The sequence below is a fragment of the Myotis myotis genome, unplaced genomic scaffold (assembly GCF_014108235.1).
Source record: "Myotis myotis isolate mMyoMyo1 unplaced genomic scaffold, mMyoMyo1.p scaffold_m19_p_2, whole genome shotgun sequence".
NCBI lineage: Eukaryota > Metazoa > Chordata > Mammalia > Chiroptera > Vespertilionidae > Myotis > Myotis myotis.
The window spans coordinates 46642902-46670089 of NW_023416324.1; the positions used below are offsets into that span (position 1 = coordinate 46642902).

The following is a 27188-nucleotide window of genomic DNA, read 5'->3' on the forward strand; positions in this document are numbered from 1 at the left end:
AACGCTTAAAACTCAGAGAGTCTAGGCAATTAAACCATGGGATATCCAGTACATAACAGACACTAAAGGAGGATGAAAAATAAAAAATAATGGTATTAACCTCTGACTACTTTTCCAGATGTTATGAGGATCATTTTCATAGTTTCTTTAAAAAAAAAAACTTACTTGAATTTAGGCACTTTGCTAACAAATTGAACATCTGTATCTTCCAGGGAGGTGAAAAGATTAGTAAGTCAATAGGCAGTTTTAATACTCTCAGGTAAGGGCAATCCTAGAAAGGTATGCACAGGACTTTGAGAGGTCCAGCCCGGCAGGGTAGGTAGCCCAGCTGAGGAGTTATAGCTAAGCTGGGAGACAGCAAAGAAGAAGTGGGTGCATGAGGAAGGGCAGTGTGCTAACTAACTCTCTAGTTGTCAGGAGCATTGTGGGAAACCACAGCTCAGTGTAACCGAGGCCAAGAATGTGAGCGGAAGAGAAAATGGTGAAAGATGAGGCTAGAGAAGTAAGCAGGAACCTCATCATGAGGGGCCCAGGCTAAGGAGCTGGCCTTTATGCTGTGTGGGAGCTACTAAAAGTTTTGAAGCAAGAATATTCATAATCAGAGGAATGTCTTTGAGAGATAGCTCTGATTACAGTATGAAGACTGGTTGGGAGGGTTGGCAAGCTTAAAGGCTAGTATCCAAGAGCCAAATGGGAGACTTTGGTAATCCACAAAACAGAGGATGGTGATCTAGCTTAGAGCAGATCCAGCGGGCAGTTAATGAATATTTGCAAGTTAGGATCAGCAGGGATTATGGTTGACTGTGAGGTTCCAGTCTTGACCAACAAGATAGGTGGTTGCACTATTCCCTAGGGCCAAGAACATTCTCTTATCGCATGAAATGATGTATACAAAGATGCTTTGTAAACTGTAAAGTACAACATAAATAGTTCCCTTGAGTGTGATGGGGGCAGACATGACTATCCTAAAGAAGTTCTCACCAGCTGGGAAGACAGACCTACAATTGTTTAATTATAATAGTAATGACACCAGATACTAACAAGAATAACTGTAAATAACTGAAGAGCTTTTATGTGCAAAGCACTAAGAGTTGCATCCCACTTTACAGCAGAAGAAACTGAGGCATAGAGAGATTGCCTGATGTTTCCTAATTAACACGAGAGCCATTGAGAAACAAACCAATGCTGGCTGGCTCCATATAATCTATAATAATAAAAGCATAATAAGCTAATTAGACCAGACATCCTTCCAGACGTCCTTCCAGATGACCTTCTGGACAAAGTTGGAGCTGCGAGGGAAGCCCGGGACCCGGGTGCCAGAGGGAAGCCGGTGCCAGCAGCCGGGGGAAGGAAGGCCTACTCTTGAACGAATTTCATGCATCAGGCCTCTAGTAGTATATGTGTCTCTATAAGTCAGACTAAAATAAGTGTTGCAAGAAAAAATACAAGTGAAATTCTATGTGTGGGTATGAAACAGAGAAATTAATATGATCCAGTAGCATAAGCATTTTTGCTTTCCAGAAAACTATTTAATTGAGACCTACACTCAATTCTAAGACCCAGTGTTCTCATCACCAATTACTCTATCAAATTGTAATGTGATGATGTTGTCACTAGATGGTGCTAGTGCCATGGTTCTGAATATCTGGCCTCCTTGGGAGTCACTGCCCTCTCTAGTGGTTTGGGAAACTAAATACATCGCTTTTCCATAACCAATCAAGTAGTTTGTTATTTCCATGTCATTTTATTCTTAATGATTAACATATCAAATTCTGATTTAAAGTTTTAGAGAAGCTTCATAAATCATCCATCTGTACTCAAATATGAGTTTTTTTGTTTTGCTTTGTTTTTTCCTGTCCTTGCTATAAATTACCTATGAATTAGCTGATCATTTCTCTAGCAGCTATTGACCTACAGCGTTAGCTTTTGCAGCTCATATCCCTTTAAGGGAGCCAGTGCTGGGGATCTGCATGTCCATCTTCTGCTTCTCAATGTTCTGCTCTCCTAATCTTCATAAGTTCCGTAATAGCCATGTTGACATGGGGCCCTCTTAATGTTTGTTTACCACCCTTTAACCATTAGTTTGTATAGTAACTCCTCATTATGCAACACTACATCCATCAGCTTTAGATACTACATATGCGATTTGCTTATATTAGTTAGCTTTTGTCGACTCCAGAAATCCAGGAGCCATAGATGATCTACTTAACTCCATTACCTTATCACCAACTCAACCCAGTGTCTTCAGAACAATGTAAACTTCACAGCAAAAATCTGAACACACAGCAAGATAGTTCACCCATCTGAAGTTCATCTCAGGAAAATAGCTTGAGAAGGGGCAGTCCTAGATGCAGGGCAGCACCTTGCATTGGTCACAACTGCTCATTTCCTTGGCTCCTTCCGTGAACCCCAAGGGTCTTCCATTGGCTCTCTCTAAACATGTCCCCAACCTCAGGAAGCCCTCCCTGCCATTGCTTTCACAATCCCTGTGGTTGTAGGTCACTCCTAAATCTATACTCCAATTCCCATAGTTCAGTCTTCCTGCTTGATGTCTGCCACAAATCTCTTAAAACCCAGCATGTGGGAAAGTGACACAACTCCTCCACCAGTTCCTCCTCACTTTTCCATTTCTATTTATGACTTCACTATTTTCCCAGGTACCCATTTTTGAAACTGAAAAGAACACCTCTTTATGACCCCTATCCTTGGCAAGATGTTTACTAGTAGGGTTTCTTCCCATTGTCTTTTTCTATTTCTTCCTCTGCCTCACCTACTTCCTCTCATCTGAATGACTGCAGTATCCCCCTATTTTCCTGGCTCTGTCTTCTCTTCCATGTATCTCTTGTTGTCAATAGCATTTTACTTTCTAGAGCACTTTTCTCTTTGCCTGTCTCACAAAAACCTTCACTGGCACATTTCTTGCTTCTGAGTTGAGCACCAACTCCACAACCATTGTCGATTCTGTCCCTAATATGGGCATGGGGGAACTTCTAGTCTGATCCTCTACAATGTGCTCAGCTCCACCCAGACAGCCTCAGAGCATCTTGCTGAGTATGTTCAGTACTTTCCATTTCAACACCTTTGTTCTGGCATTTTCTCTCATGGACAGCATCTACCATCCACTCCATTTAAAGTTTGCCTGTAAGAGTTCATCTTACTCCATCCATTCAATCAAGCCTTTCCTACTTCCCCTAACTGTAGTTATCACCTCTCCTTCACACCCCATTGAGTATCCATATTCTGTATTTATACTATCTATTGCAATGTTTTTGTGTTTTGAATATTTTCCTGTCTCCTCTCCTATGTTTTAATTTGTGGTCACGGATCCTGCATAATTCAATCTGTCAGCTATGCAGAATCACAGTAAAATAGGAAACATAATGATGAAAAGCACAGACTTTTGGGATCTAATAGTCTTAAGTAATTTCACTTATTCCTTATGTGCTAGTTAAGCAGTTGCTTAACTTCTCTGAACCTCGATATCATCTGTAAAATCGGTGCATTAAGACTGCCTGCCTTCAGTCTTATCACAAGCATTGGAAAAGAGATACTGCACATATGGTGCTCAGCACAGGGCCTCACCGGTGGTAACTGTGTGAAGCATGCATATGCTTGTCAGTATTACTTTTATAGTCACAGTACAAAGTTAATGTGCAGCAGGCTTACTCGATTACATTGAAGGGGGACTTCTAGATAAGACAAAGCTAAGCGGGGGAAATATTATATCAAATAAGAGCCCAAAGTAAAGCCTGTGTTAGAGAAGAGGCGCTCATGCACAGAAGTGTTCAACTGTGCACCCCCAGGCCTCACACAAGGCCAGTTAATGGGCAGGTGCTTAGTAATTGCTGGTTGTGTTCATCATTAACTAAGAAGGTGCCATATTTGTATGGTGATCATGAGGACAGACAGTGAAGGAAGCTCATTGTCAACCGACTGGTGTGTGGCTGCTATGATTCATGCTGTGATAGCAAATTGGCCTGGTCCTGTGTCTGCAGCTCAGGCAGACTGTCTTCTAATGACTTTAATGGAGCGTTTGCTGCAGGTGGGCTTAAGTCGACTTATCATCAAAGCACATGGCAGAGAGAGAATACATTTCTGAAAACACACTTTTGTCCGTTCCCAAGTACAGATTCACATAATACTAGGTACAGCTTAATCAGATCTTTGGGACAAAATGAACAACAACGATATGGTAATAGTAGGTTCAGTCAGTGCACTTGCATTAAAAGCTTTTCCCTGGGTACTTTAAGAAGAAAAAAAAAGTTATATGAAAAACAAAAAGTAATGGGATTTGCAGACAGAAATCTGTGTTTAAATGGCATTAAGGCTGCGGTTCAAATCAACAAAAGCCAGGAAATCCAAAGTTAACCTTTATCCAGACTGTTATGCCATTTTTTCCAACTCTGTATGTGCCTGTGAGCAGTCCTCCCTTTGAATTTCCTGGCTCTGGCAACCCACAGTCGCTTTGAATTACAGTCCTCTAGGTCTGCTATTTAATGGGACTATACCCTGAGGATATATGCTTACTTGCAAATGCTTTTATGTGTAGTCACTGTAAATCTAGGAGCCATGAACTGGGGGTGATGGGTTTTTTCTTCAAGTTTCTGAGATTCCCCACGTATGCTGAAAGCAGTCCTGCCTTATATCTAGGTAGAAGGACTTCAGTATATCATTTGTGTTGCTAACGCTGATAAAGTTTCATATGACAGCGTATGTGCCACAGTTATCATTCGAATGCATGTTTAAATGTTGCTTTTCTCTTTTTCCACCAGACACGGTGATGACTTGATTGTAACGCCTTTTGCCCAGGTATGTATCATGCTGGCCCTCGCTCTCTCTCCCTTCATCTCTGGGTGTAGTTTCTAAGTGTGGCTTCTGAATGCTCCCATTTATCTCCTTTTGTTTCTGAACATTCGAAACCTTTTTCTTCTAGGTCCTCGCCAGCTTGAGAAGTGTGAGAAACAACTTCACTCTACTGACAAACCTTCATGGAACATCCAACAAGTAAGCATGGACTTTTTGTGGAATTAGGAATCCCTTTCGTAGAGGCAAAACCACTGAATAGCACTTAAAAACGAACAAAAAACTATTTCATGGAAATTTGCCACCCAAGCTAATTTAAGATACAGGATGAAATTTTAAAATAAGGTGGAGTACCATAAAATTTTAGAACTGGTAAAATGTTAGAAATTCATCTGGATCTTGTTTGTCTCTGTACCTTTAACAAATGAAAGCATGAAATGAGAGTTCAACAAGTGAAAGAATGAAATGAGAATTTTGTTGACTGTTATATTTACTACTTTGGAAAGTATGAATACTTAGCAGTAATGGCAAAATATTCTATTTAGATTCTTTTGGAATAGTTATTAATGAATTCAGAGATTCAACTTCAAATTAAAAATACCAAAAGTTCAAGTCCAAGTAGCCTATATTTTGATAATATGTAAACAAGTTCATGCAATTTGATTATCTTCTTCTTTCCCCCCAACTGACTACATAAACGTGGTCATTTCAGTTAGCATTGCTGAACCTTGGTCCCCTCATCTGTAAAATTGAGGGTTTGAACTTGATATTCCTACAGGAACTTTCTCTTCTGAAATCATGTCAACCTGTTTGTCTAAATGCTATGAAGTTCACTATCCAGTATTTTTTAAGGTCATCATAGGGCTCACAAGGTCACAGAATCATGTACCTGGGATAGGAGGGCTGAAGGAGACCTTTGAAGCCATTTATTCAACCTCTTTGTTTTTCAGGAGGAGAAAACCAGACTTCCTAACAACCACATCATAGGTTATAGACATACTAGGGCCAAATCCTGAACATCCTGATTTTTCCAGCCAGTGCTGGCTACAGAACACCGTGTCTTTTAGTCTTTGTGAAATTATTCATCAACCCTCTATTTTGCTTTTATCCACCTTTTCTGAAAAGTGGAGTTGTGAAAGGTGAGAGGAGACCCTGCTTTGAAAGCTTACTCTTTATTTCATTGTTCTGTAATTTGTCACAGAACCTCCTGTGGGAGCTCTGCATAACCCAGTGGAATCTTTCCCAACAATGTTCTCCCCTCTAAACTATTCCCTAAACTGCCACCAGAGTGACTGTTCTCACGTACTATCTGACCACATCCGTCTCCAGCTTGAGGCATTTCCACGGCTCACTCTTGTCATTCAGATAAAGTTTAACTGTGGACACTTGGCACCCAAGGCACCTCATGATCCAGCTCAAGTTAGTTTGATGGATAGTTCTTTGGGTTTATATTTGATGCAAAATGCATGAAAGCTAGAGACTTGCCAGCCTCTTTTGCCATGGTACTCCCTGTTTCGTCATTTATTAAATAATTCACCCAACAAGTATTTATTTATTCACGCCCTAACTGGTTTGGCTCAGTGGATAGAGCGTCAGCCTGCGGACTCAAGGGTCCCAGGTTCGATTCCAGTCAAGGGCATGCACCTTGGTTGTGGGCACATCCCCAGTAGGGAGTGTGCAGGAGGCGCCTGATCAATGTTTCTCTCTCATCGATGTTTCTAACTCTCTATACCTCTCCCTTCCTCTCTGTAAAAAAAAAAAAATCAATAAAATATATTTTTTTAAAAAAAGAAATATTTATTTCCCAGCTGGCATGGCTCAGTGGTTGAGCATCGACCTATGAGCCAGGAGGTCATGGTTTGATTCCTGGTCGGAGCACATGCCTGGATTGTGGGCTTGATCCCCAGTGTGGGGTGTGCAGGAGGCAGCTGATCAATGATTCTCTCTCATCATTGATATTTCTATCTCTCTCTCCCTCTCCCTTCCTCTCTGAAATCAATAAAAATATATATTTTTTAAAAAGAAATATTTATTGAGCACCCACTTTGTACAAGTCATTGGTGACACAATAGTGACACCAAAACATGCAAGTTCTCTGCCCCTTCAGGGCTTTCATTGTAGTAGGAAGTCATACCATGGTGAACAGTGAGAACAGGTGGGATCTGGCTGTTGGGATCACATGGGATAACATTCTAACAATTATGGTCTGATTGTTCTCTTCATGTTCTGTTCTCCACCCTGATTCTGGCCTACTGTTCTCTCTTCCTAAAATCTCTCTCTCTTCCTGACAGAGATTGTCTAGCTAAGTCCTGCTTGGTTTTTATAGCTTGTCTCTAGAATAACCTTCACCAGGGTGCTCTCCCTGACTCCACCAAGCCAGGCTGAGCACCCCTCAGTGTTCCCAGAACACTCTGCAAACCCTATCATACCACTTATGGATCTCTGTCCACCACTGGACAATGTGCCCCTTGAGAATTGCAATTACTTTTTCTTGAATTTCCAAGAATTAGCAGAATGCCTGACACATAGTGAGTGCCTTATAAATATTTATCATACAGATGAGTTCTCACTAAATAATTATCTGAGAAAGACTACCAATTATTTACAAAATTACTTTTTCAGAAGTGATGCCTTTTCTTTTTCTACCTTTTTTTCTTTTTAGAATACAGCCTTTGGGGCCATACTTACTGGCTTTATAACCCAATTCTATGGCTTGAAAATTATGTGACTTGGGCAAATGAACCTCTACATTTCACTTTCCCAGTCAGTAAAATAGTGTTGTTCTGAGGATTAAATGAGTTGACACTTGTAAAGCATTTATAACATCACATAGTAGATGCTCAATAAATGTGAGCTATTATAATTGACTAGAGGCCCAGTGCATGAAATCCGTGCATCTGCCAGCTGCCGGTTAGGTACTTCCTCCCTTCCCCTGGCTTGCCCCACCCCCTAGTCAAACTCCCAGACAACTCCCAGTTGAAGGGACAATTTGCATACTATGCTTTTATTATATAGGATAGTTACATTTCTCTCCCAAATTCCAGAAATAAAGTAACACTATGGGATTTCACATTCACTATCTCAGTTTCAATCACCATAAATGAAATTCATGACAGATATTGTTGCCCCCACTCTGTGGATAAAGAAACAAAGCTTAGGGAGATTAAATGACTTGTGCAAGAACATACCACTTCTCGTGAATAGCAGAGTCATACTTGAAACCTGATATCCTGACTCTCATTGCAGTGGTCTTTCCATTCACTACCCCTGTTAAGTCTTCTGGGTTATGAGAAAAAATTTCTGAAGGCTTTGGAACAGAGAGTCATTTAAGAAGAACTTACAAATAAATGAAGGTCAGAGAGCTTGAAGTCAGAAACATGAGCTATGAGAGTATTTTCAGGAATTAAAATATGAGGAGTGAAGCCCTGGACCAAGATGATGAAGGTTGGAATTGGGGAAGAAGGAATCAATAAATACACTTCCCAAAGGCTTCCTAGCAGATCATAGCTCAAGATCACTACATTAAATAGCTCCAAGGAGTTAGGGCTGGGCGGGTGGGGTGGGCGGGGGGAGGGATCAGAGTACGGTATCAGAGGGATGTTTGATTTTTAGTTACTAGTTTGTTAGCACGGAGCTTAGATGTTCTTAGTATTGTTCATAGCCTACCAATGAGCATAAACATTGCTGATTAATAGACTATGTCAGCTGAAACTACTTTCTTGAGAATCAGATCTTTCTATAGTCTTGGGTGTTTTGGGCCACATAAACCTTCAGGAACTGAGTACCCTTAGACTGAAATTGCCATATTCAGAGCCCACCAAGGGCTCATTCTCTGACTGAGGACCACCCCCCAAAATCATGGCCCTTTGTATCATCTTGGGTTCCAACGAAACCACACTCACTAAATAAAATAGATTTCCAACTGTACAATCTTTGTGAATGATCTTTCCTGAATCCATACCCATATTTGTACAGAGCTGATTGTTTCATTGATTTCAAGTACCTCCTCGAAATCAACATCAACCAGCAGAAGTTCAATGCAGGGTCCATAATGCATTATGTTCTATTCTTAGATAGTCAATATTCTCAAACAGATAAAGAAAACCTAATATCCTCCAGGGATAGGTCCACTGTCCTGAGCGTTCCCCGACCCCCTTGCCCCACAGATACACTTATCCTAACAACTGAACACGTAAGATTCACGGAACTCAGAAATTGCTCTCTGGGGTATTTGACTCGGGTTCCAGAGTGCTACCTCTTGCCTTCAATGTAACATTTAAGCAATAATGTGTCTTTGGAGTGGTTTTCATGAGATATCTGGAGTGTGGTTTATTATATGAAAAGGAACCCCCACATAGAACTCTACTTCTACTAAGTCAAGATTTCCTTTATCTTTTGGCTTTTGCTCTGCCTGAAAGCATTCCAGTGTCTGTCTGAGCTTCACCACCCCAAGGGTGAAAGTCTCAGTGTTCCTCTTGAGGTGACTTCCTTGCACTTCCATGACCATGAAATGTTCCACTAAGGAATGCTTGATTGGGCCTGTGTTTCGTGGCTTCATATTAAAACCCACATTTCCTTTGTCCCAGGAGTTAATTTTGAAAATATGGCCTTCAATTGGAGTTGTTAATTTAGATAGGTATTTCTAACGCATTTACTGCCTTCAAACAGGCTGTGGAGAAATCACATGTGTGGGTGAGAGTGCCTGCCATTCAGCAGTCTGGGGGCCAGCGGGTAGAGCTGGGAGCAAAGAGGTGTCCCCATGATTCAACGGTGTCACTAGCCTCCCAGATATTACAGTGGCTATCAGGAAATCGTGGGACAGCTCTGCAGTAACATTCTTCCAGGGCATAATTCAGTCAGCATGTATGCAATCTTTGAGAAAGAATTAATAAGCACTTAATTTTTTTTCAGTGTATATCTGAAGTTTCTTTCATTGCCTTATGTACTTTGGCATGGGATTGAAATTAGCTGAGAAGAATAAAATTTTGAACATTCAGAGTTGGAAAGAGCCTAGCCAGGTTTCCTTAGCATAAGTGAGGAAATGTATGTAAAACCCCTCACACAGGACCCGGCACATTGTAAATTGGCTGTAAATGTTAGCTGCTGCTGGCTCTCCCCAGGTGGGGAAGAAACTGAGAGGTGCAGTGGGTAGCCTCTGGCTATGCAGTTGGGAGGAGCCAGCGCCAGGATTAGGAACCCTGTCTTCTTATTCATAGTTCAGTTCTTTCTCCGCTGGACTATTCGGGGCTGCAGAGTATTCATTGCTGGGGCCACATTATCCTCCCTGTTAATATCACTGCCTTCAGCAACTCAGGCATATCGCTTCTTAAGGTTCTTCCATAAGTTAGGGATCATTGGAAACTGAGCAGCCAATGCCATTTCCTTCTGGTACTTGCTGTTTTCTAATTGGCACTCTCGTGTCTTCTAAGCCATCATGCAGCTTCCAGAAGCCATCTAAAATGTATCGCGTTCACTCATTTAAAATGTATTGAGCCACTTCTTTGTACTGAGTCTCAGGGTTAAACCAAAGAAGCACGGCACTTGCCTTTTCACAGCTTCCAGTGGTTCTCAACCTTCCTAATGCCGCGGCCCTTTCATACAGTTCCTCATGTTGTGGTGACACCCAACCATAACATTATTTTCGTGGCTACTTCATAATTGTAATTTTTCTACTGTTATGAATTGTAATGTAAATATCTGATATGCAGGATGTATTTAGGCGACCCCTGTGAAAGGGTCGTTCAACCCCCAAAGGGGTCACGACCCACAGGTTGAGAACCGCTGGGACACACCGATGCTCATCAGAATTAACAACTCTGAGTGAGAGCTATAGTTTTTAAATTAACTCCCAGGGCAAAGCAATTAATGTAATTCCTGTAATTTTCAAGAATTCATTGGGAGAATTCGATGCTATGAGTAGCCATGCTATTAAGAAAGCAGAAATTTCCAACACTTAAGGTCTTTTAGTTCGTCCCTTTTACAAAAGCCTTCTTTGGAATTCAGGAAGATAGGTAAAATAAAATTATTATAAACATATATTAATCTAATGAATATATAATGAATACCTACATCATGCCTAATATTTTGCTGATTCCAAGGTTATAGAGATGAACAAGATTCAATCTTTGCTTAACTGTCTGACAGGTGAGCGGAGGAGACAGCCAGGAAAATGGGAATTAGGATCTAGCATGAGCAGTGCTCTGATGGGGCGAGCATGGGGAACTACAAGTAGCACAGAGACTGAACTCAGGAGGGAAGGCTTCTCCAAGGAGGTGATGCCTGAGGGAAGGCCCGGAATATGAGGAGTTGGCCACTTAACGAGGAGGGGAAAGTGTTCAGCTGATCTAAACATATGCAAGGGCCCGGCAACATGAGTGCAGGCTGTATATGAGAAACAGCCAGTGGTATGTAGAACCAAGAATCTACAGGAAAAAGAAAGCAGGTAAAACTGGTAAAACATTCCTGTGGATCCTACCATCAGTGGGCCATTGATTGTTAGTGGTGGGAATAATATGTGCTCATATGAGTTGTAATACGAGGAAATAACCCTAAAGGTACAAATAAAGCACCATGGCAGATTAGAGGGAAGATCGTTTTTAGCTAAGAGGATGAAAGCCCTGAATAGCACAGTGGAGAAAAAACAGAACTATGAATAAGAAGACAGCGTTCCTAATCCTGGCATTTGATCTTTGGAAGTATGATTCTGACACCAGTTTTTGTTGTATGGGTTTTTCTCCCCATACATCAGAGCAATTCTCCATGAAACCAGCTGGGCATCCCATTATTCAACTCAGTTCTGACACTATTTACCTGGAGATAGTGTCAGATACTACAAGTTAAGGGCTCAGTCCTCCAAACTGTCTCTACCCCACATTTCAGATGCCAATCACAAATCCAGGTAGTTACCTGTGCTTCTGACCTGGTGGCTATAAATCCGAGGTTCCAATCACTCCCTCTTTGGGTTTGGTTAATTTGTTAAAATGGCTCACACAAAAAAAATCTTTACTTACTAGATTACTGATTTATTAGAAAAGGATATAGCCAGATGGGAAAACCTGCGTAGGACAAGGCATGTGGGAAGGAGCACAGAGTTCCCATGCTCTCTGAGCCTGACAGTCTCCACATGTTCACCAACCCAGTGCCTTTGGGGTTTTATGAAAGCTTCAATATGAAGGCATGATTGAGTAAATCCTTGGCCATTGGTGACTGAACACAATCTCCAAGCCCTTTCCCTTCCCCTGGAGTCCAGGGCTGAAAGTTCCAACTCTCAAATCACAAGATTGGTTCCTCTGACATCCAGTCTCAGGGATTTTCCAAAAGTTGTCTCATTAACATAACTGACACCTTTGTCAAGCTTCTCATTTAGGAAATTCCAGGGGGCAACAGGAGGAAGACCACCAAATTTATATTTCTTACTATACATCAGAGAAGGCTAGATGGTATTTAGAAGTGTGAGCTTGTGCCAGGAGAGCTTTCTTCTCAGAGGAATGGTTGATCAGTGTCAGGAAGATGGACAACACATGGCCAAGGTCAAAGAAGTGATGACATTTGGCCTTGGGGATGTCTGAGTTAGTCCATTCATTCATTCATTCATTCAACAAGTATTTACTGAGTGCTTGGCATATGAAAGACCACTCTGGGTTTTAGAGATCCAGTAGTGAACATGTTATTCCCTGCCTGCATAAAGTTTACATTAAATTAAGGCGTTCTATGTTGGACACTAATTGGACAGTGCCTATTTTAATTACAATCTTAGAGCTACTAAGGTGAAGTACAAGATGGCGTGGTTTGAAATGAAATGTCAGGCAGGGAGGAATCCTGGGAGATAAACTGGGAAAAGCATGTTGAGAACAAAGAGCAAAGAGCTTTGAACGCCAGGTTAAGGAGTTTGACATTTAATCTCTTAATTTTCCTGAAAAGCAGCCCTCAGTTTTGGTGTAGGTGTTAGCAGCCATGGAGAGTGCGTGCATTTTGGATTCTGAAAGACTTAGCTTTGAATCCCAATCATGCCACTGAGGGATCAAAAGCACCTTTCCTAGGATCACCTCGCTAATCAATGTGATAGATGTGAACCCTGTCCGTCAGACCCTGCAGCTATAAGGTATAGTTACCTAGAAACCAGATTACCCCTAAGGGACCAAAACTGAATTTGGAGCAGTTAATAACAAACTAGGAAAATAACTATGTGTTCACACCTATAGGGAGACCTTCCCTTCGCAATACCTTTGCAATCCGTTCACTATCATTTAGAAGTTGGCCTTAATCCAACACCTGCCTGTACATCAGAATTTACAGAGAAGTAAAAAATTACAGATGGCCATCCCAGACATACTGAAGTAGACTCTCCAGGGACAGGGAAGGGATTCATAATTTTTACAGCTGTCCAAGTGAGTCAGACGTCATCCATGTTTAGAGACCCACTGGCCTAGAGTCCCACTCTCCGGCTCCTTGCTAATATCCTGTTGCTCTTTAGTGGGACAGAGTCCTCTGTACCAGTGGTTCTGAAAATGTGATTCAAGACCAGCAGCATTAGCACCTGGGCACTAGTCGGAAATGCAAACACTCAAGCCCACCCCCAGCCAACTGAATCAGAAACCTGGACGTAGACCCAGCAATGTCTCAAACCTCCAGGGGATCCGAGGCACTCTACATTTCTTTAAAAATATATTTTATTGATTTTTTACAGAGAGGAAGGGAGAGAGATAGAGAGTTAGAAACATCAATGAGAGAGAAACATCGATCAGCTGCCTCCTGCACACTTCCCAATGGAGATGTGCCCGCAACCAAGGTACATGCCCTTGACCAGAATCGAACCCAGGGCCTTTCAGTCCGCAGGCCGATGCTCTATCCACTGAGCCAAACTGGTTACGGAGGTACTCTACATTTTAAAAGCCATTGCTCTGTACTATTTCTGGGAGGTTCTCTAGCAATGCATTGGGAGAGTCTGGCAGTTCTGCAAAACATGAGAAGGATGGTGAAAGCAGCAAAATCGGGGGGTCATAGGGATATAAAGAAGAAACAGAAACACAAGAACGAAAAGGAGAAGCAGGCCCAGTGCTTGTGGGCCATGAGTTGGTTTGCTTGTTTCATTTGGCTCTTGACATTAGCGGGTTTGTTATGCTGTAGAATAATGCCCAGTCTCTCCATGAAAAGGCCGCTCCATAAATTAAGCCACCTGAATTACCACTCCTGGTAGCTGTGTGACCTGGGGTGCACAACTGGAAGCCTGCACTGATTGGTCTCTAAGGCTCCTCTGGCTATAACTTTCTAAGGCACGGCCCGAAGGAGCTGGGATTCACTCTTACATTTGGAACCATTCCTGAGCAAGGATATCCTCTCCTACAGGCCTCCTGAAACAGGGAAACTGAAAACAGAGGAGCTGGCGAGGGACCTGGGGTAAAGGACTTCCTTCCTGGACTGTTGGCCGCCCAGGAGGCTGTGCAGAGGGAAATTCCAGGCCATCTGGATGTGAGAGAATTGCAGTCATTTACGCATGTTACAGGAGCCTGCCTTCCGTAGAAAGCATTATGTCACTTGATAGCTCATTGTGACCTGGAAAACTCCCCAGAGATCCTGCGGAGGCAGGGAGAGGATATTCAGACAAAGACTCAGGTCTTCTTTTCTCTCTGTCTCCACAGGAGGTCCCCAGCTGCTAGCCAGCCTCCTGTCTCCAGAGTCAACCTGCAAGGTAAGCCGTGCCATGGCCTCTCTCCGTGTTTCACAATAATGAGCGTGCCTCTCATGCAAAACCTTTTTGGGAAATAATAGCATTTGTTTGCATACCATGGCCTTCAAAAGTAAGGCTCTTGCTGACTTTTTTGAAAAGTATACTGGAGCTTGACTTCATTCCATGTGAATCTGAGTGAAAAGCAGTATTAAATGGTTTTCCCATCGGATGTATGCCCAGACTTCCAGAATGTGGTGGAAGAGTGGTAACGCTGCTTCCCAGAAGAGCAGTATTGATAGTGCAACTTGACCTCAGCTTGCTGACCCCAGTGAACTCCAGGAGAGCTGACCTCACAGGCCCTGAGGTGCCCTCACGTTGACCCGAGAGCCCCACAGCCTATGCTAGTGGCTTCCTCTTAGCGTCAACCATAGATCCCCTTTGAATATGCATTCCTTCCAGGTGTGAAACCAAAGGCTCTTTCTAGGTCACACATCATTTCTTTTGGAGGTCATCCAATTTTCCTTCTCACAGGTGTTGTTTTAAAGAAACCTAACCTCTCATCTTTCAGTGCTGCGCCAATGAGTTTCACGTAGAGTGGAGAGCTGTGTGTGGAAAGGAAGGGCCATCTTGAAGGGACAGCATGGAGATGTACTGAACTTAAATTCTTGTTGACGTAAGACATAACCAGTTAGGTGACATTTTTTAAAGTGCAAAATGGAGTTTTGCCCCTCGGCTGACCCCAGTAGCATAGCAGGGGTCTGGAGTAAGACCACAGGAGAAGCAAGTGAGATGAGCTCACAGTGAGATCACCTAACACCCCGCGCTACCTCTGTGCGCCAGCAGTGCTGTTCCCTTCGCTTCACAGGCAGGATCTTCCCTCCTGCATATTCTGTTGTGTTCTCTTGCTGGTATCATGGCCACAAGGAGAATGGAAATAACACAAGCGCCCAACTTTTAAAAGAAGGGAACAAAGGCAGTAGGTTCTGTTGGTGTGTTGGCTTCTGAAATAGTTATGGTATACGCTTTAAAAATATTTTTGGAGAAAAAGATCGAGAGCAAGAATAAAAGTGAAAAAGGAAGAGATTAGGTAGAGTTTACCTCTAGAGCGCCATGATATGAAGTAGAGAGAAGAAATAGTACTGTATCCACAGACTTCAAGAACCTGGGGTGCGGATGGACTGTTTCTTTAGAAGTTTATAAAAAGAAACTAGATAGAGTGTTTTAACATAATACTGGTGTTACATACTTGGAGATCAAAGGGGGTGGTTTTGAAACTATCATTTCGTCATTCTGGCCTACCAGTGAGACTCCTTTGCTCACATTTCTGTTAGCCAAATTTACGGAGGGGCACCCTGACTTTGAGTCAGTTTGAGCATTTAAACTATGTTTTCTTCCTTTGGTGATAAACAATGACAAACATTAGGAGAGATGTGATATTTATTATCCTATAAAGTAGCTCATTAACCAGAGATACTGTTGGAACGATCATTTTGTGATTATTGGCACAGTAACTGCAGTTTGGCATCTAGAGTCTTTTACTGAGTTCTCCTAAAACAATGGAGCAAAGAAATGACAATGCCACTTAGGCAATTTGTTTTTGTCTGTCTTTGTGGCAAACTTCAAAAATCCTGGCTTTTCGTTGGGAAGAGAATATAGTGATACCCAATTATTACATAATTATAGGTTTCAAAATCGTAACGCTTAAATGCGGTCAGAAAAGGAAGGAGGACACACACAGACATCCTGTGTTTTGTTCTTATTATCAGCTTAAATGAGCCAGGCAGATTTTTCCTGTTATTTTAATATTTATCAGCATATGACAAAGAGGTGTGTTTAAATAGAAACTTTGAAGGAGAATGAAAAATAAGTGGCTTGGAGCAAACAGCCCTGAAATGTCGAGTGCTGCTTTAAAAGGTGATTTTTCATGATAGTCAGATCAGGTGTTGATTTATCAGCACTGAATTTTCACGTATTTGAATTGAGACCTAAGGTAAAAGATACAAGAAACACACAATAATTTACTCGGTTTTAGCAATCATCCACTTTGTTAGGAAAGCCTGAAATAACTGTACTCTTATATGAAGAGACAGAGAGGGAGAAAAAGAGAAAAGGCAATTCTCTTTAAAAGGCATTTGTAAATGCATCTAAATGAAGGCAGTACAATTCATTTTAAAAACTAATTGTCAGAAACCATGGTTAAATTGTTACATTTGCTCTTACAAATTGATCATTAACTAGGATAATTCTTGGGGGAAATTAAAGCAAATTTCTCCGTCTGCAGCACTTTTCTTTTTACTGTTTAACCAAAATTATCCTTTTTAGCTCTCGTGGTCCAACACAAATGTCCCTCCTTTGCTAAGAGATCCTAATTTTTTTAGAAAAGTGCTGTACTCGCTCCCTTTGTGTGCTTTGGCAACAATTCCATCTAAGATATTCTGTAGTTCATGGCTTATATGTCTCGGCCATTGGAGCTTTTAGAAGGCAGTGGCTGTCCCTTATTCATTTCTGAACCATTCAATATGCTTTACTATTTTCACCTAGTAGGAAGACAGTATATGTTGACTTGACCAGGAGAACTACATAAAGTTTGGGTACTTTATCTTAAGAAAAATGCTATAAGTTACAATTTAATATGAGTCAATATTTTTATATCTATGGCTATGAAAAATATTCAGTTGTGTGTGTGTTTTTCCTATTTAATGTCAGTTATTGAATTTAAGTTAAAAGAGGTTTAAATACACTTTATAACTGTTAAATATATTAGTGTGGTCATATAGGTTTTAAGCAAAAATAGTTAAATCTAAAAAATTGGCATTTTGCACTTTGAGTAAGAAAGCCAGAAGAAAGTAAGAAAGAATTTAAAACCCAGAAAGTAGAGCAAAGTGGAAATCCTACACCCTCAAGTTAAAGAGAAAGGTGCAGAAGTCTTGCTGCCGGCTGTGGAGTTTAATGAGCATCTCAATTTTTATCACATTTTGCCTTTTCACAAGTATGAATTCCAGGCTTTCTCTACACGATGCTTAGGGGGGAAAAAAGGGAAAAAATAGAACAGAAGAAAGAACATTCCAAAAGAAGGCACAAGAAATGGATTCTGTCATCTATACATACTCAAAAGGGATAATTGAATTGATTCTCAATATTTCAGGCTCCCAAACTACTTTCAACAGAAAAAAAAAAAAATCAGATAATTAAGGAAAATCAGTGTGAGTATGTGTGTGTGTGCACGAGAGTGAGTGTGTGAAAGTGTGTATGTGGTATGTGTGTGTGGGGGGGGGGGGGGGTGTAGGATAATTTCTCCACTTCATGCAGCCATCCTGTCTAGCCCTTGCTTTCGCATTTCAGTAGTGATTATAGGTGTGTCATGAAAGTGAGAATTTACCGAAACTGTAAATTATCAAATGTTCATTGCCTTTACAGAATGATTTTTTCGCATGACATAGGATTAGAGAAGCACTCCCTTTAATGGCTAGCTCTTCTGATTCACATAAATGTGACTTGATTTGCAATATGTGTCATATATACAACCTCACAGCAGCCGAATTGATGTGTAAGAGGGATGTTCTATACTAATTTTCTTATTTCAAAATTTACCAATGAATATATTGAGCAAGAGCACCACCCATGTAACAGATCAGCTGCTATGAAGAACAATAAGTCCATGGGACATTGCAAACCATGTCACAAAGATGACTAGAGAATTACCCTGAGGACTTCAGATCAAACTACTGCAAACCCAAGGTCTCTACCAGCCTGTGTATCCTAAGCTGTGGTTGATGGTGGTTTTCAACTCCAGCCAATTCAATGTATTTCAGGAAAAGCCTGTGTGTGGAGAAATAGGACAAGATGCTATAAGGCTTTCCAGCGAGTCTGAAATAGGTTGGCTTAAGTGAAAAACAGACTTAATAATTTTTTTAGTGCTCATGGGAATCTATTTCTTCTATTAAGTGTCCAGGCCATTCTGGGGAGGCAAGGACTCTTTAGTGGTTGAGCAAACAGAAGAAGAGGCTTTCTCCTAGGAAGGAACTCAGTATGAGTTCAGTAAGAGTTCCTTCCGTATCTTTACCTTGATTGTGACGATGCCTCTGGGAGTGTGCCAGATGCAGGGTCTGTTAGAGGAGTGGACAAAGGGCTCAGTGAGTTATCTGGGATTCTGAGAAATTCAGAAAGTCATGACACTGATTCAGTTCTCAGAGCTGCCAGGGCTGAGGATGAGAGCTGAACCGTGTGCACAAGGGAAGGGCTCTCTGAGAGCCGCGGCCCTGGCCTGAGAGCTGAGCTGTGTCAGATGCCTGGAAATGAAGCCTGGCGCGAGCAGGACATTTGCTTCGTTTGTGCATTAAGCAAGAACTGTCAGGCAGGATTGCAAAACTTATAGACAAATACAAATAAAATCAATCCTGTGACCAAAGACTGTGGCCACTCATGATAAAGAGACGAAAAGGGATTGGAGGGGATTGCAAAAAAGAAAGAGAGAAAGAAATCTAGAAATATCAGATTATTTTTTTTCTTCCTTGATCTGAATGTCCTGTGGCCTAAATTATTTGTATAATTGCTTTAATTAGTCACCTTGAGTGTTTAGGCAACCTGCATGCATAACAATAAGGCAAATGCACTAGAAGAGCCCCAGTCATTCTGAGAATCATTCCCAAATGGTTGTTTTGTAAGAATTGCTTTTGCATAAAATAACCTTCTTGTGAATGTTTACCCAAAAGCATCAACACTGAGCTATTTATACTGATTTGCAATTATTTCGTATATGTCTAAAATTAAGCATGGGTAGTTGCAAAAACATTGACAAGTCAACGAAAATACAAATAGTTAAAATGTTACCCTCGAACAAACATTGCCAAAAATAAAGCCCTGCTCATTAACGGTTATTTCGCCAGTTCAAAATTAATTTCTAAATTTAGGTTGAATGTTTCTTCATATTAAATAAAACCACTGAGACCTGAAGCAGCTAATCTCTCACTTGCTGCCTAAAGAGTGGAGTTCGTTCCGTGTTGACTCCACTTCGGGTTTTTGTACTGCTGAGAAACCCCATCCACCCCCCTCCCCTGAAAGTTGGAATCATGCATGTTAGTAAGTATTTCAGTTATGCTATTGACGTCAATGGAGTCATTAAATAGATTGCTGGCTCTCCCAGAGGCAAGTCACTGCCAGGGACCTAGATACAGACACTTTTTTTTTTTTCTTTACAAAGACAACCATCAGGTTTTGCTAAAGCAGTAAGCCAGAGAAAGGGAAAAGTTTATACTGTCGCTGACCTATCTCCAAACAGTTTCTTTCTTTCTTTTGCATTGTAGTTCCGGCCTTTCTTTCTCTTTGGCTACAGTAGGCTCAGGCAGATGCCCAGATATAGTTGCCTCAATGTTTTATGTGCAGAAGGGTGACACCCCAACTTTTAAAAAGGCTCCTTACCTTTAGCTCTACACAGCCCATCTCAGTGTTTATTTGGTGGCATAAATTGTCTAGGCAAATCACTATTGTCTGCCAGTAAGGCGTGTTTGGTATATAGTTCCTGGAATAAACAGTTTCTTCCAAACACACACACGCACACACATACCCCACAAGCACGCAGTTTTGTCTGTTCTGTCACCTCTGTGTGGCTTATAGCTTAGCCCCTCATCTATGAATCAGCCTTTATGCAGCCTGCACTGTGCTGTGGCACCAGGGCTCTGAAGCAGAGGGTGGAGGAGGAGGCTGGGAAGAAAGATTCACTTCTCTCAGCTGCCTCATCTGCAGAGGTCGGGCAGGAGGCTGCCCACGTGCCTGTGTCCTCCCAAACCCGCGCTGTGCCTGCCTCAAGCCCGGTCATGCAGCTCCCAGGCGTGTCAGGGGGAGCCTTCGGGAAACAGCTGCCTCTTTCTGGATGTTCCTGACAGCTCTATGTACCTGGGCAGCCCCAGGAGTCAGAGCCAGAGATCTACCGCACACCTGGACTCCTGCCTCCCAGGCTCAGAGCTAAGAAGCCAGCTTGAATAGACAGCTTTCTTCAAATCTGGTTGCCAGAATCCGCCATGCAGTCTTTAGCACGCATCTCCATTTCCAACCCCTATTCCTTTACTCCCTACACTTCTGCACTTCCTTACCAGTAAGTATATATAAACACTCCAGGTACCCGGCCCCTTTGAGAACCCCTTTTGGTTTATCTGGAGGCCCACACCCAGTCCCTCTTCACCACTGCTCCTTATCCCATATTCCTGGCTTAGGGCAGTGGCTTCATCATCCACCCTTTTATCTCTCTCTTCCCTTCCCACAGCCCATTCTTGTAGTGATGATTTATTTCATTTCTTAGTTGGCTATCCTTTGCCTTCAGGAGACGATCCCTACTTCCTATCAGATATGCAAAGTCCTCCAGAATTTTGCTCCTAATTCCTCCTTTGTCCTCATCTCACATTTGATCCCTGTCCCCACGCACAGCTGATGGCTGAGGTGCACTGAACATCCTGTCCCTCTGATGTGCCAGGCTCGTCTTGCTGTCCTGCTGTTGTGCATGCTGTTCCTTCTGCCTGGGCTGCTCTTTCCCAAAAATGCCGCTCAGATATTCAGCTCAGGGATTTTTTTTTTTTACACTGTCACTGTGAACCAGTTCTTTATATTCACTGATTCTCAGATTCCGGAGTCAGGATTTAACTAAATATATAGTCTCCATCTAGGGCCTGATGTGTAGTATCTGCTTAGGAAATACTAGTTCCTTTAACAATTTTCATCTGGAAAGTGCATTCTTTTATACCTCAAGACTCAGCGTGTTTGTCATCTTCTGGGTGTGTTCCCTGCAATGCATCCAAAATTACTCTCGACTATTATCTTAATTCTTATCTTAATCATTGCACTTGTCACATTATGCTGTATTTACTTGTTTAATTTTATTTCTTTCTACAGTAAGAGTGCCCCAAATTCTAGTACTAACCCTCTTTTTAAAATTTGTTTCCAACTTATAGCATATGACCTGGAAGACAGTCAATACCCAATAAGTGTTTATTAAATGAACAAATTCAAATGAGCACATGCCTTTGTCTAAAACAGAAATGGAAAGGAATGGAGGCTTATGTTAGACTTTTTTAAGGCTTGTCTAAATAACTTCTAGTGCTTCAGCTCACGCACAGAACTGACATCCCTGGCTAATCTTGACTACATGTGACTTTTCTTCACTTGAAATGAACTCTTTACTATCTACTAGAGGCCCGGTGCACAAAATTCATGCATGGGTAGGGTCCCTAGGCCTGGCCAGTGATCAGGGCCAATCCGGTTCCCCGCCTCCCCGCCTCCTTACCTCCCCACCTCCCGGCCTCCTCCTTCCCTCACTCCCTCAGTGCCCCACCACTGCTGCTGGTCCCCCACCATGTTTCACGTTGCCCCCTGATGGTCAGCACACATCATAGTGAGCAATCGAACTCCCAGTCTCCCAGTCGAACTGCCAAGGGGACACTTTGCATATTAGCCTTTTATAGATGATAGATAGATAGATAGATAGATAGATAGATAGATAGATAAACTTCAGGAAGAAGTGGCAGTGTTAAAAGAAATATGGGTGGGGGGACACAAACAGACTAAATGTGACTAGCTTATCACACTATCTGATGCTGTTAGAGTCTATCACAGTGCCTGGCACAAAGTCGGTACTCAATTAGCATTGAGTTGAATTGGATTGGGCTGGGAATCCTGAGTCAATCCTTTAGACAGGTTACTTCTCTGAGACTCATTTTTCTTATCTGAAAAGTGGGCATTTTAGTATCCTATCTCATAAGATTGCTGTGAGGACTAAATGCGAAAAGCTATGTGTATAGTGGTTAAGAGTGAAGACCCTGGAGCCAGACTCCCTCTTTCAAATACCAGCTCCACCACTATGTGACTTTAACAAATTTCTTAACCTCTCCATGTCCCAACTACATCATCTCCAACACTGGACTGGAAACTGTACATGTCTCCTATGTTGGTTGTAAGGCTTAACTATACAGACATATATACTAGTAAAGCACCTAGAGTAGCTCCTGGCACTTAGAAAATGTCAATGTTAGTATTGGTATTAGTTGTGTTATACAACATGCATCCCATAGCACCCAGCACATAGCAGGTGGTCAGTGTGTGATATCTTAGAGCCCAGGCCTGCTGGTATCATCGGGGAACTGAAACAAAGCCCAGTGAGGTCTGTCTAAAGGTTCTGATCTATGTCCCTTCCATAGTTATACAAACTAGAAGGCAATCTTTCTTTCACTTTTAAGATTATTTTTTCGTGAAACCGTAAGAATCTGCTTATACGGAAATAGACTTGGAGCTGAAGGTAGCATTCTCCAGGACATATAGGAAAATCTAAGGGAGCTGGAGGGAGAATGGAGCTGATACCAAGTGTAAGAGTGCAAATAAAAATGCCCCATTTGGATTCTGATAAACTAGATCTTGGTTAACTGAGCGTTTTCTTTGGCAAAAGCCTGAGAGGACTTCACTTTAGACGATATAATAATTACAGCCTTGCCACTCATTACACGTGTACTTCAATGCAATATACAAGGCTTGGCACACTGCACAGCACAGGTTTTTCAGCCGAGGGAGCTCAGCAGAGAGGAGCAGCAGGAGCTGACACAGAGCTTCTCTTTAGAGAGAAGGCAAAACCTACTCCCAGCAGAGTCAGCCTCAGGGAGGACTCTGACTCTTTGGGGAAATACTCTGATGCCCTCTCTCAATTACTTCTGGGAAGGGAAGCCACACTCATCCCCACCTACCCACTTTTCTCCTCTTTATTGTGAGGGAGGGAGATGGAAAGGTAAGGGTTGACTGAGAGAAGAATGGAGATGGACGTTGGGAGATGAAGGAGGAAGGAAGAGGACCATCTAAGTTCCCTCTTCTGCCTCCTGCGTCCCCACGACCACATGATCCTGGGGGCAGGGTGAATGCTGCTCGCTTGCTTCTGGTCATCCCCGGCCAGGACTTTATGGAGTTGCCTCCAGAGCTGTTCTCGGAAGCCAGGGGCATTTCACGGAACAGCCTTCCACCACCATAGAGAAGAGAAACAATGCAGGGACTGTCCCTTGAACTAGAGAACAGGCAACAGAACTCACCAGATCTTTTTCTTAGTTTATTGTCTTGACTTACTCCCAGTTTGTTGACAATGACCAAAAAGCGTAACCCCTCTGAGTTTTGTGTACTTTTCCAGCCCCCTCTTTGGCTGTGTGCATGGAGTGAGCTGGGGCCTCGGCGATTCTCCGAACTGAAGCCGGTCTGATCATGCAGTCGTTGCCCCTGCCCCCTCAGTTGTACTTTGGGATTCACATTTCCAGGGTCCAGTCTGGCGAGTACTGCTGGTCTAGTAAACTGGTGCTTTCCAGAGCCCTACATGCCTGCCCCTGATTGCAGGAGGGGAAAAGAGCCGGCAGTTCTTCAACTCCTAGCACTCTGATAGGCCCTCTGGATACTTTATCTCACTTCATTCTCTCAACTACACTGTTTTGCAGCTATTATCGTCCCTGTTTTGCAGAGTTAGAAAAGGAGGGTCAGGGGATGTATGGGGCTTACTCAAGACCACACAGTTAGTAAGTGATAAAGTCAGAACTGAAACCTAGATCTGTGTTTCTTAAAAACTCATGCTCTTTCCTCTAGTCTAGACCACACTGCCCCTGCCTCCACTCCCTTATAAACCTCAGCTGTTATAACTGACGGAAAAGGAGGTGGTGAGCTTTTCACAACATGAGTGCAAACAAGGGCACTGAGTTTTCTACAGCCTAAATAATTACTAGATAATAGAGAATTTCCTTCCATTCCTCTCTCAGCTATCCATTTCATTGTAATTAGTAAGAAAATGTACAAGTCTTGAGAGAAGTATGTCTCATCCATGTCCACTAAGGACTGATTCATTTATTTGATAAACACCTATTAAGTGCCAACTATGTATGAGCCACTGGGGACACAATGATGAAGAGAATGAATTCAGACTCTGACCTTGAGGAGCCTACAACCCAGGAAATATTAAATGAATAAATACATGACTTCACCTTTGATCATGGTAATGAAGAAAAATACAATATTGCCTCACCTTTTCACCTGTAAAAATGGGACTAATATTGGTACCATTAGGATTGTTGTAATATTTAAAACTAGAGGTGCACGAATTCATGCATGGGTGGGGTCCACAGGAGGTTGGCTGTGGGACTGCACTGACCATCAGGGGGCAAGCAGCTCCTGCATTGAGCATTTGCCCCCTGGTGGTCAGTGCACGTCCTAGAGTCTGGTCATTTGGTCGACCAGTTGTAACAGTTGCTTAGGCTTTTGTATATATAGATAAGTTATTATATGTAAAGCATTTAGAACCCTGCCTACCACCTAGTGTTATTTAATGTTTACTCCAATTATTATTATAATTAATTATTATTGGGATTAATGTAGCTTAGAGGTCAGGGAAGATTTTGGTAAATGACCTTGAACTTGAGACCGAAACACTGAGTAGGGTTTGGGTGGGTAGAGACAGTAACTAACTCTCACCTATAAGATACTGCAGCCAGAGACCTGCATTGATAAGAGTGATGGTGAAGGACAAGGCCATAGGAATTGAGATGCCAGACTGAGCAGAGCATTTTTAGGCAATAGTAGAACACATAGCTTTTAGCCTAAATTTGGGGGGAGGAGAGCATTAAAAGATTTTGAGTAGATCGATATGATCTGATTTTTAAATTTTAAATACAGCACTTCTCCAGGAGCCACAAATCTGGATTACTGGCACCTCCCTGTGCTCCCCAGCACCTGTGCTTTTTCCATCATGACCCTCAGCATCCGCCCCTTTCGTCTGTCCACCTTCATGGTGAAGAAGTCAAGCTCTGGAGCCAGACTGTCTGAGTGTAGTTCTGGCTCTATTCCTCTCTGTAGGATTGTGCACAAGTAATTCAACATCTCTGGGCCTTGATTTCCTCGTATGGGCAATGGGGTAATAATAGAACCTTTGGCATAGAATTGCATGAAAGCTAAATTAGTTAATGTATGTAATGTGTTTAGAACAATGGCCAGCACACATAAAGTACTAAATAAGTCTGAATCGTTTGTTTTTAATGTATTGTAACTGCCTGTTTCCACCATTAGATTGTATGCTTGGTGCCTGGCATACAAATTATATTTTCGAGAAAGAATGAATAACAAAAGAAGGTGGTGGTGGTAGTGCATCGAATTGCACATAAAAGGAGAGAAAGATTACTGTCCTATTCGTGGGAAAATGGACTTCCGTGTGTCAGGGGTAGATTCTGATAAGGAGGACTTTGCTTCTGGGGACAGAAATGGAATGACTTCGCAGCTGCCCTGCTGCTCAGCTTTGGGGAACTTGAAACAACTATTTGTTTCAAAACCTGTAATGCCAATCTGGATCACCATCTGCACAAAAAGAAAATTGGGCTGATGAAAGAGCTGTTTCATTCTCTTAGGCTATATGACTCTCTCTCTAGGAAGCAAAGGCTACATCGCTGGATTTCTCCATGTGCTGGCTTTGGAAGGATAGTCCCACCAAAAGAACCAGCTGTGACTTCCTTTCCATCCCTGCATTGCCAGTGGAGGCTCACGCTAAGAGAGGCTCAGTTCTGTGAAGTAAACACTCACCTTAAGTGAGGTATTGGGAGAAGCTTTCCATGTCTTTGTACAGCTGGGAAGACAGGCAGTCAGAGGCAGCAGCTCCTTCATATCTCCAGGCCGAGTGCCCCGCCCTGACAATGAGCCCTTCATCTCTCTAAGCATGCCAGTTTTAGGCCATGTGTGTGCACACATGTGCATGCTGGCTCGTTTAGTTTTTATCCCAGGGGAAAATAGGGTTCTTCCATGCTTTTTGTCAACACAATAGGGCTCTGTTTTCGCTGACCTTATTTTCGATTGTTTCTTCATCTCCAGTTTAACCAGTTTCTCTCTCTTCATCCAATTCTGATGGGCCTCTCTCTCCATGCCCCTCAAATTTCCAAACCACCTTACATATAGTCCTCTTCACATGACTCAAAAGCTTACCTATGAAGAGCCTCCTACAATTAGTCCTGACTGTTGTAATAACTTCACACTCGATTGACATTACTGGACTATTCATGAAACAGCATCATAGTTCTTTATGCCATGAGTATTAGTTCTTCCTACCTTATTTATTCATTTGTTCAGTTTTTTTTGTGTGTGTATTCCTTAAACTACAATTTTTATGATAGCCTGTCCCTGAGCCAATGGGAAAGGGAAGTACTAATGTGAATAAGATGCAAGATCTGATCTTGAGATTGCAACATCTGGAAATAAGATTCTAGAGCAAAAGCTATGTGAAGATCAGGATCATAGCAGTCAGGATTCTCTAGAGCAGTGGTTCTCAACCTTCCTAATGCCGAGACCCTTTAATACAGTTCCTCATGTTGTGGTGACCCCCAATTTCATTATTACAAATTGAACATAATTAAAGCATAGTGATTAATCACAAAAACAATATGTAATTATATATGTGTTTTCCGATGGTCTTAGGCGACCCCTGTGAAAGGGTCGTTTGACCCCCAAAGGGGCCGCGACCCACAGGTTGAGAACCGCTGCTCTAGAGACACAGAGCCAGTGGGAGACTATACATATATATGTATATATGATTTACTTTAAGGATTTGGCTCACACCGTTGTGGGGGCCAGCAAGTTTGAAACCTATAGAGCAGACTGGAAGACTACAGTCATGAAGCAGAATCTGTTGTTTGTTTTTTTTGGTTTTGTCTTGAGAAAACTCAGTTTTTGCTCTTAA

At 42.2% G+C, this 27188-nt stretch overlaps 1 protein-coding gene across 1 annotated transcript in view; it reads left to right on the top strand.

Moving 5' to 3' along the window:
- PDE4B (phosphodiesterase 4B) overlaps positions 1-27188 on the top strand; it is a 430076-nt gene that overhangs the window by 308933 nt on the left and 93955 nt on the right. Inside the window, exons 4-6 of the mRNA XM_036352564.1 lie at positions 4773-4809; positions 4934-5004; positions 14442-14491. Coding sequence (XP_036208457.1) covers positions 4773-4809; positions 4934-5004; positions 14442-14491 — 158 coding nt within the window. The remainder of the gene's footprint in view (positions 1-4772; positions 4810-4933; positions 5005-14441; positions 14492-27188) is intronic.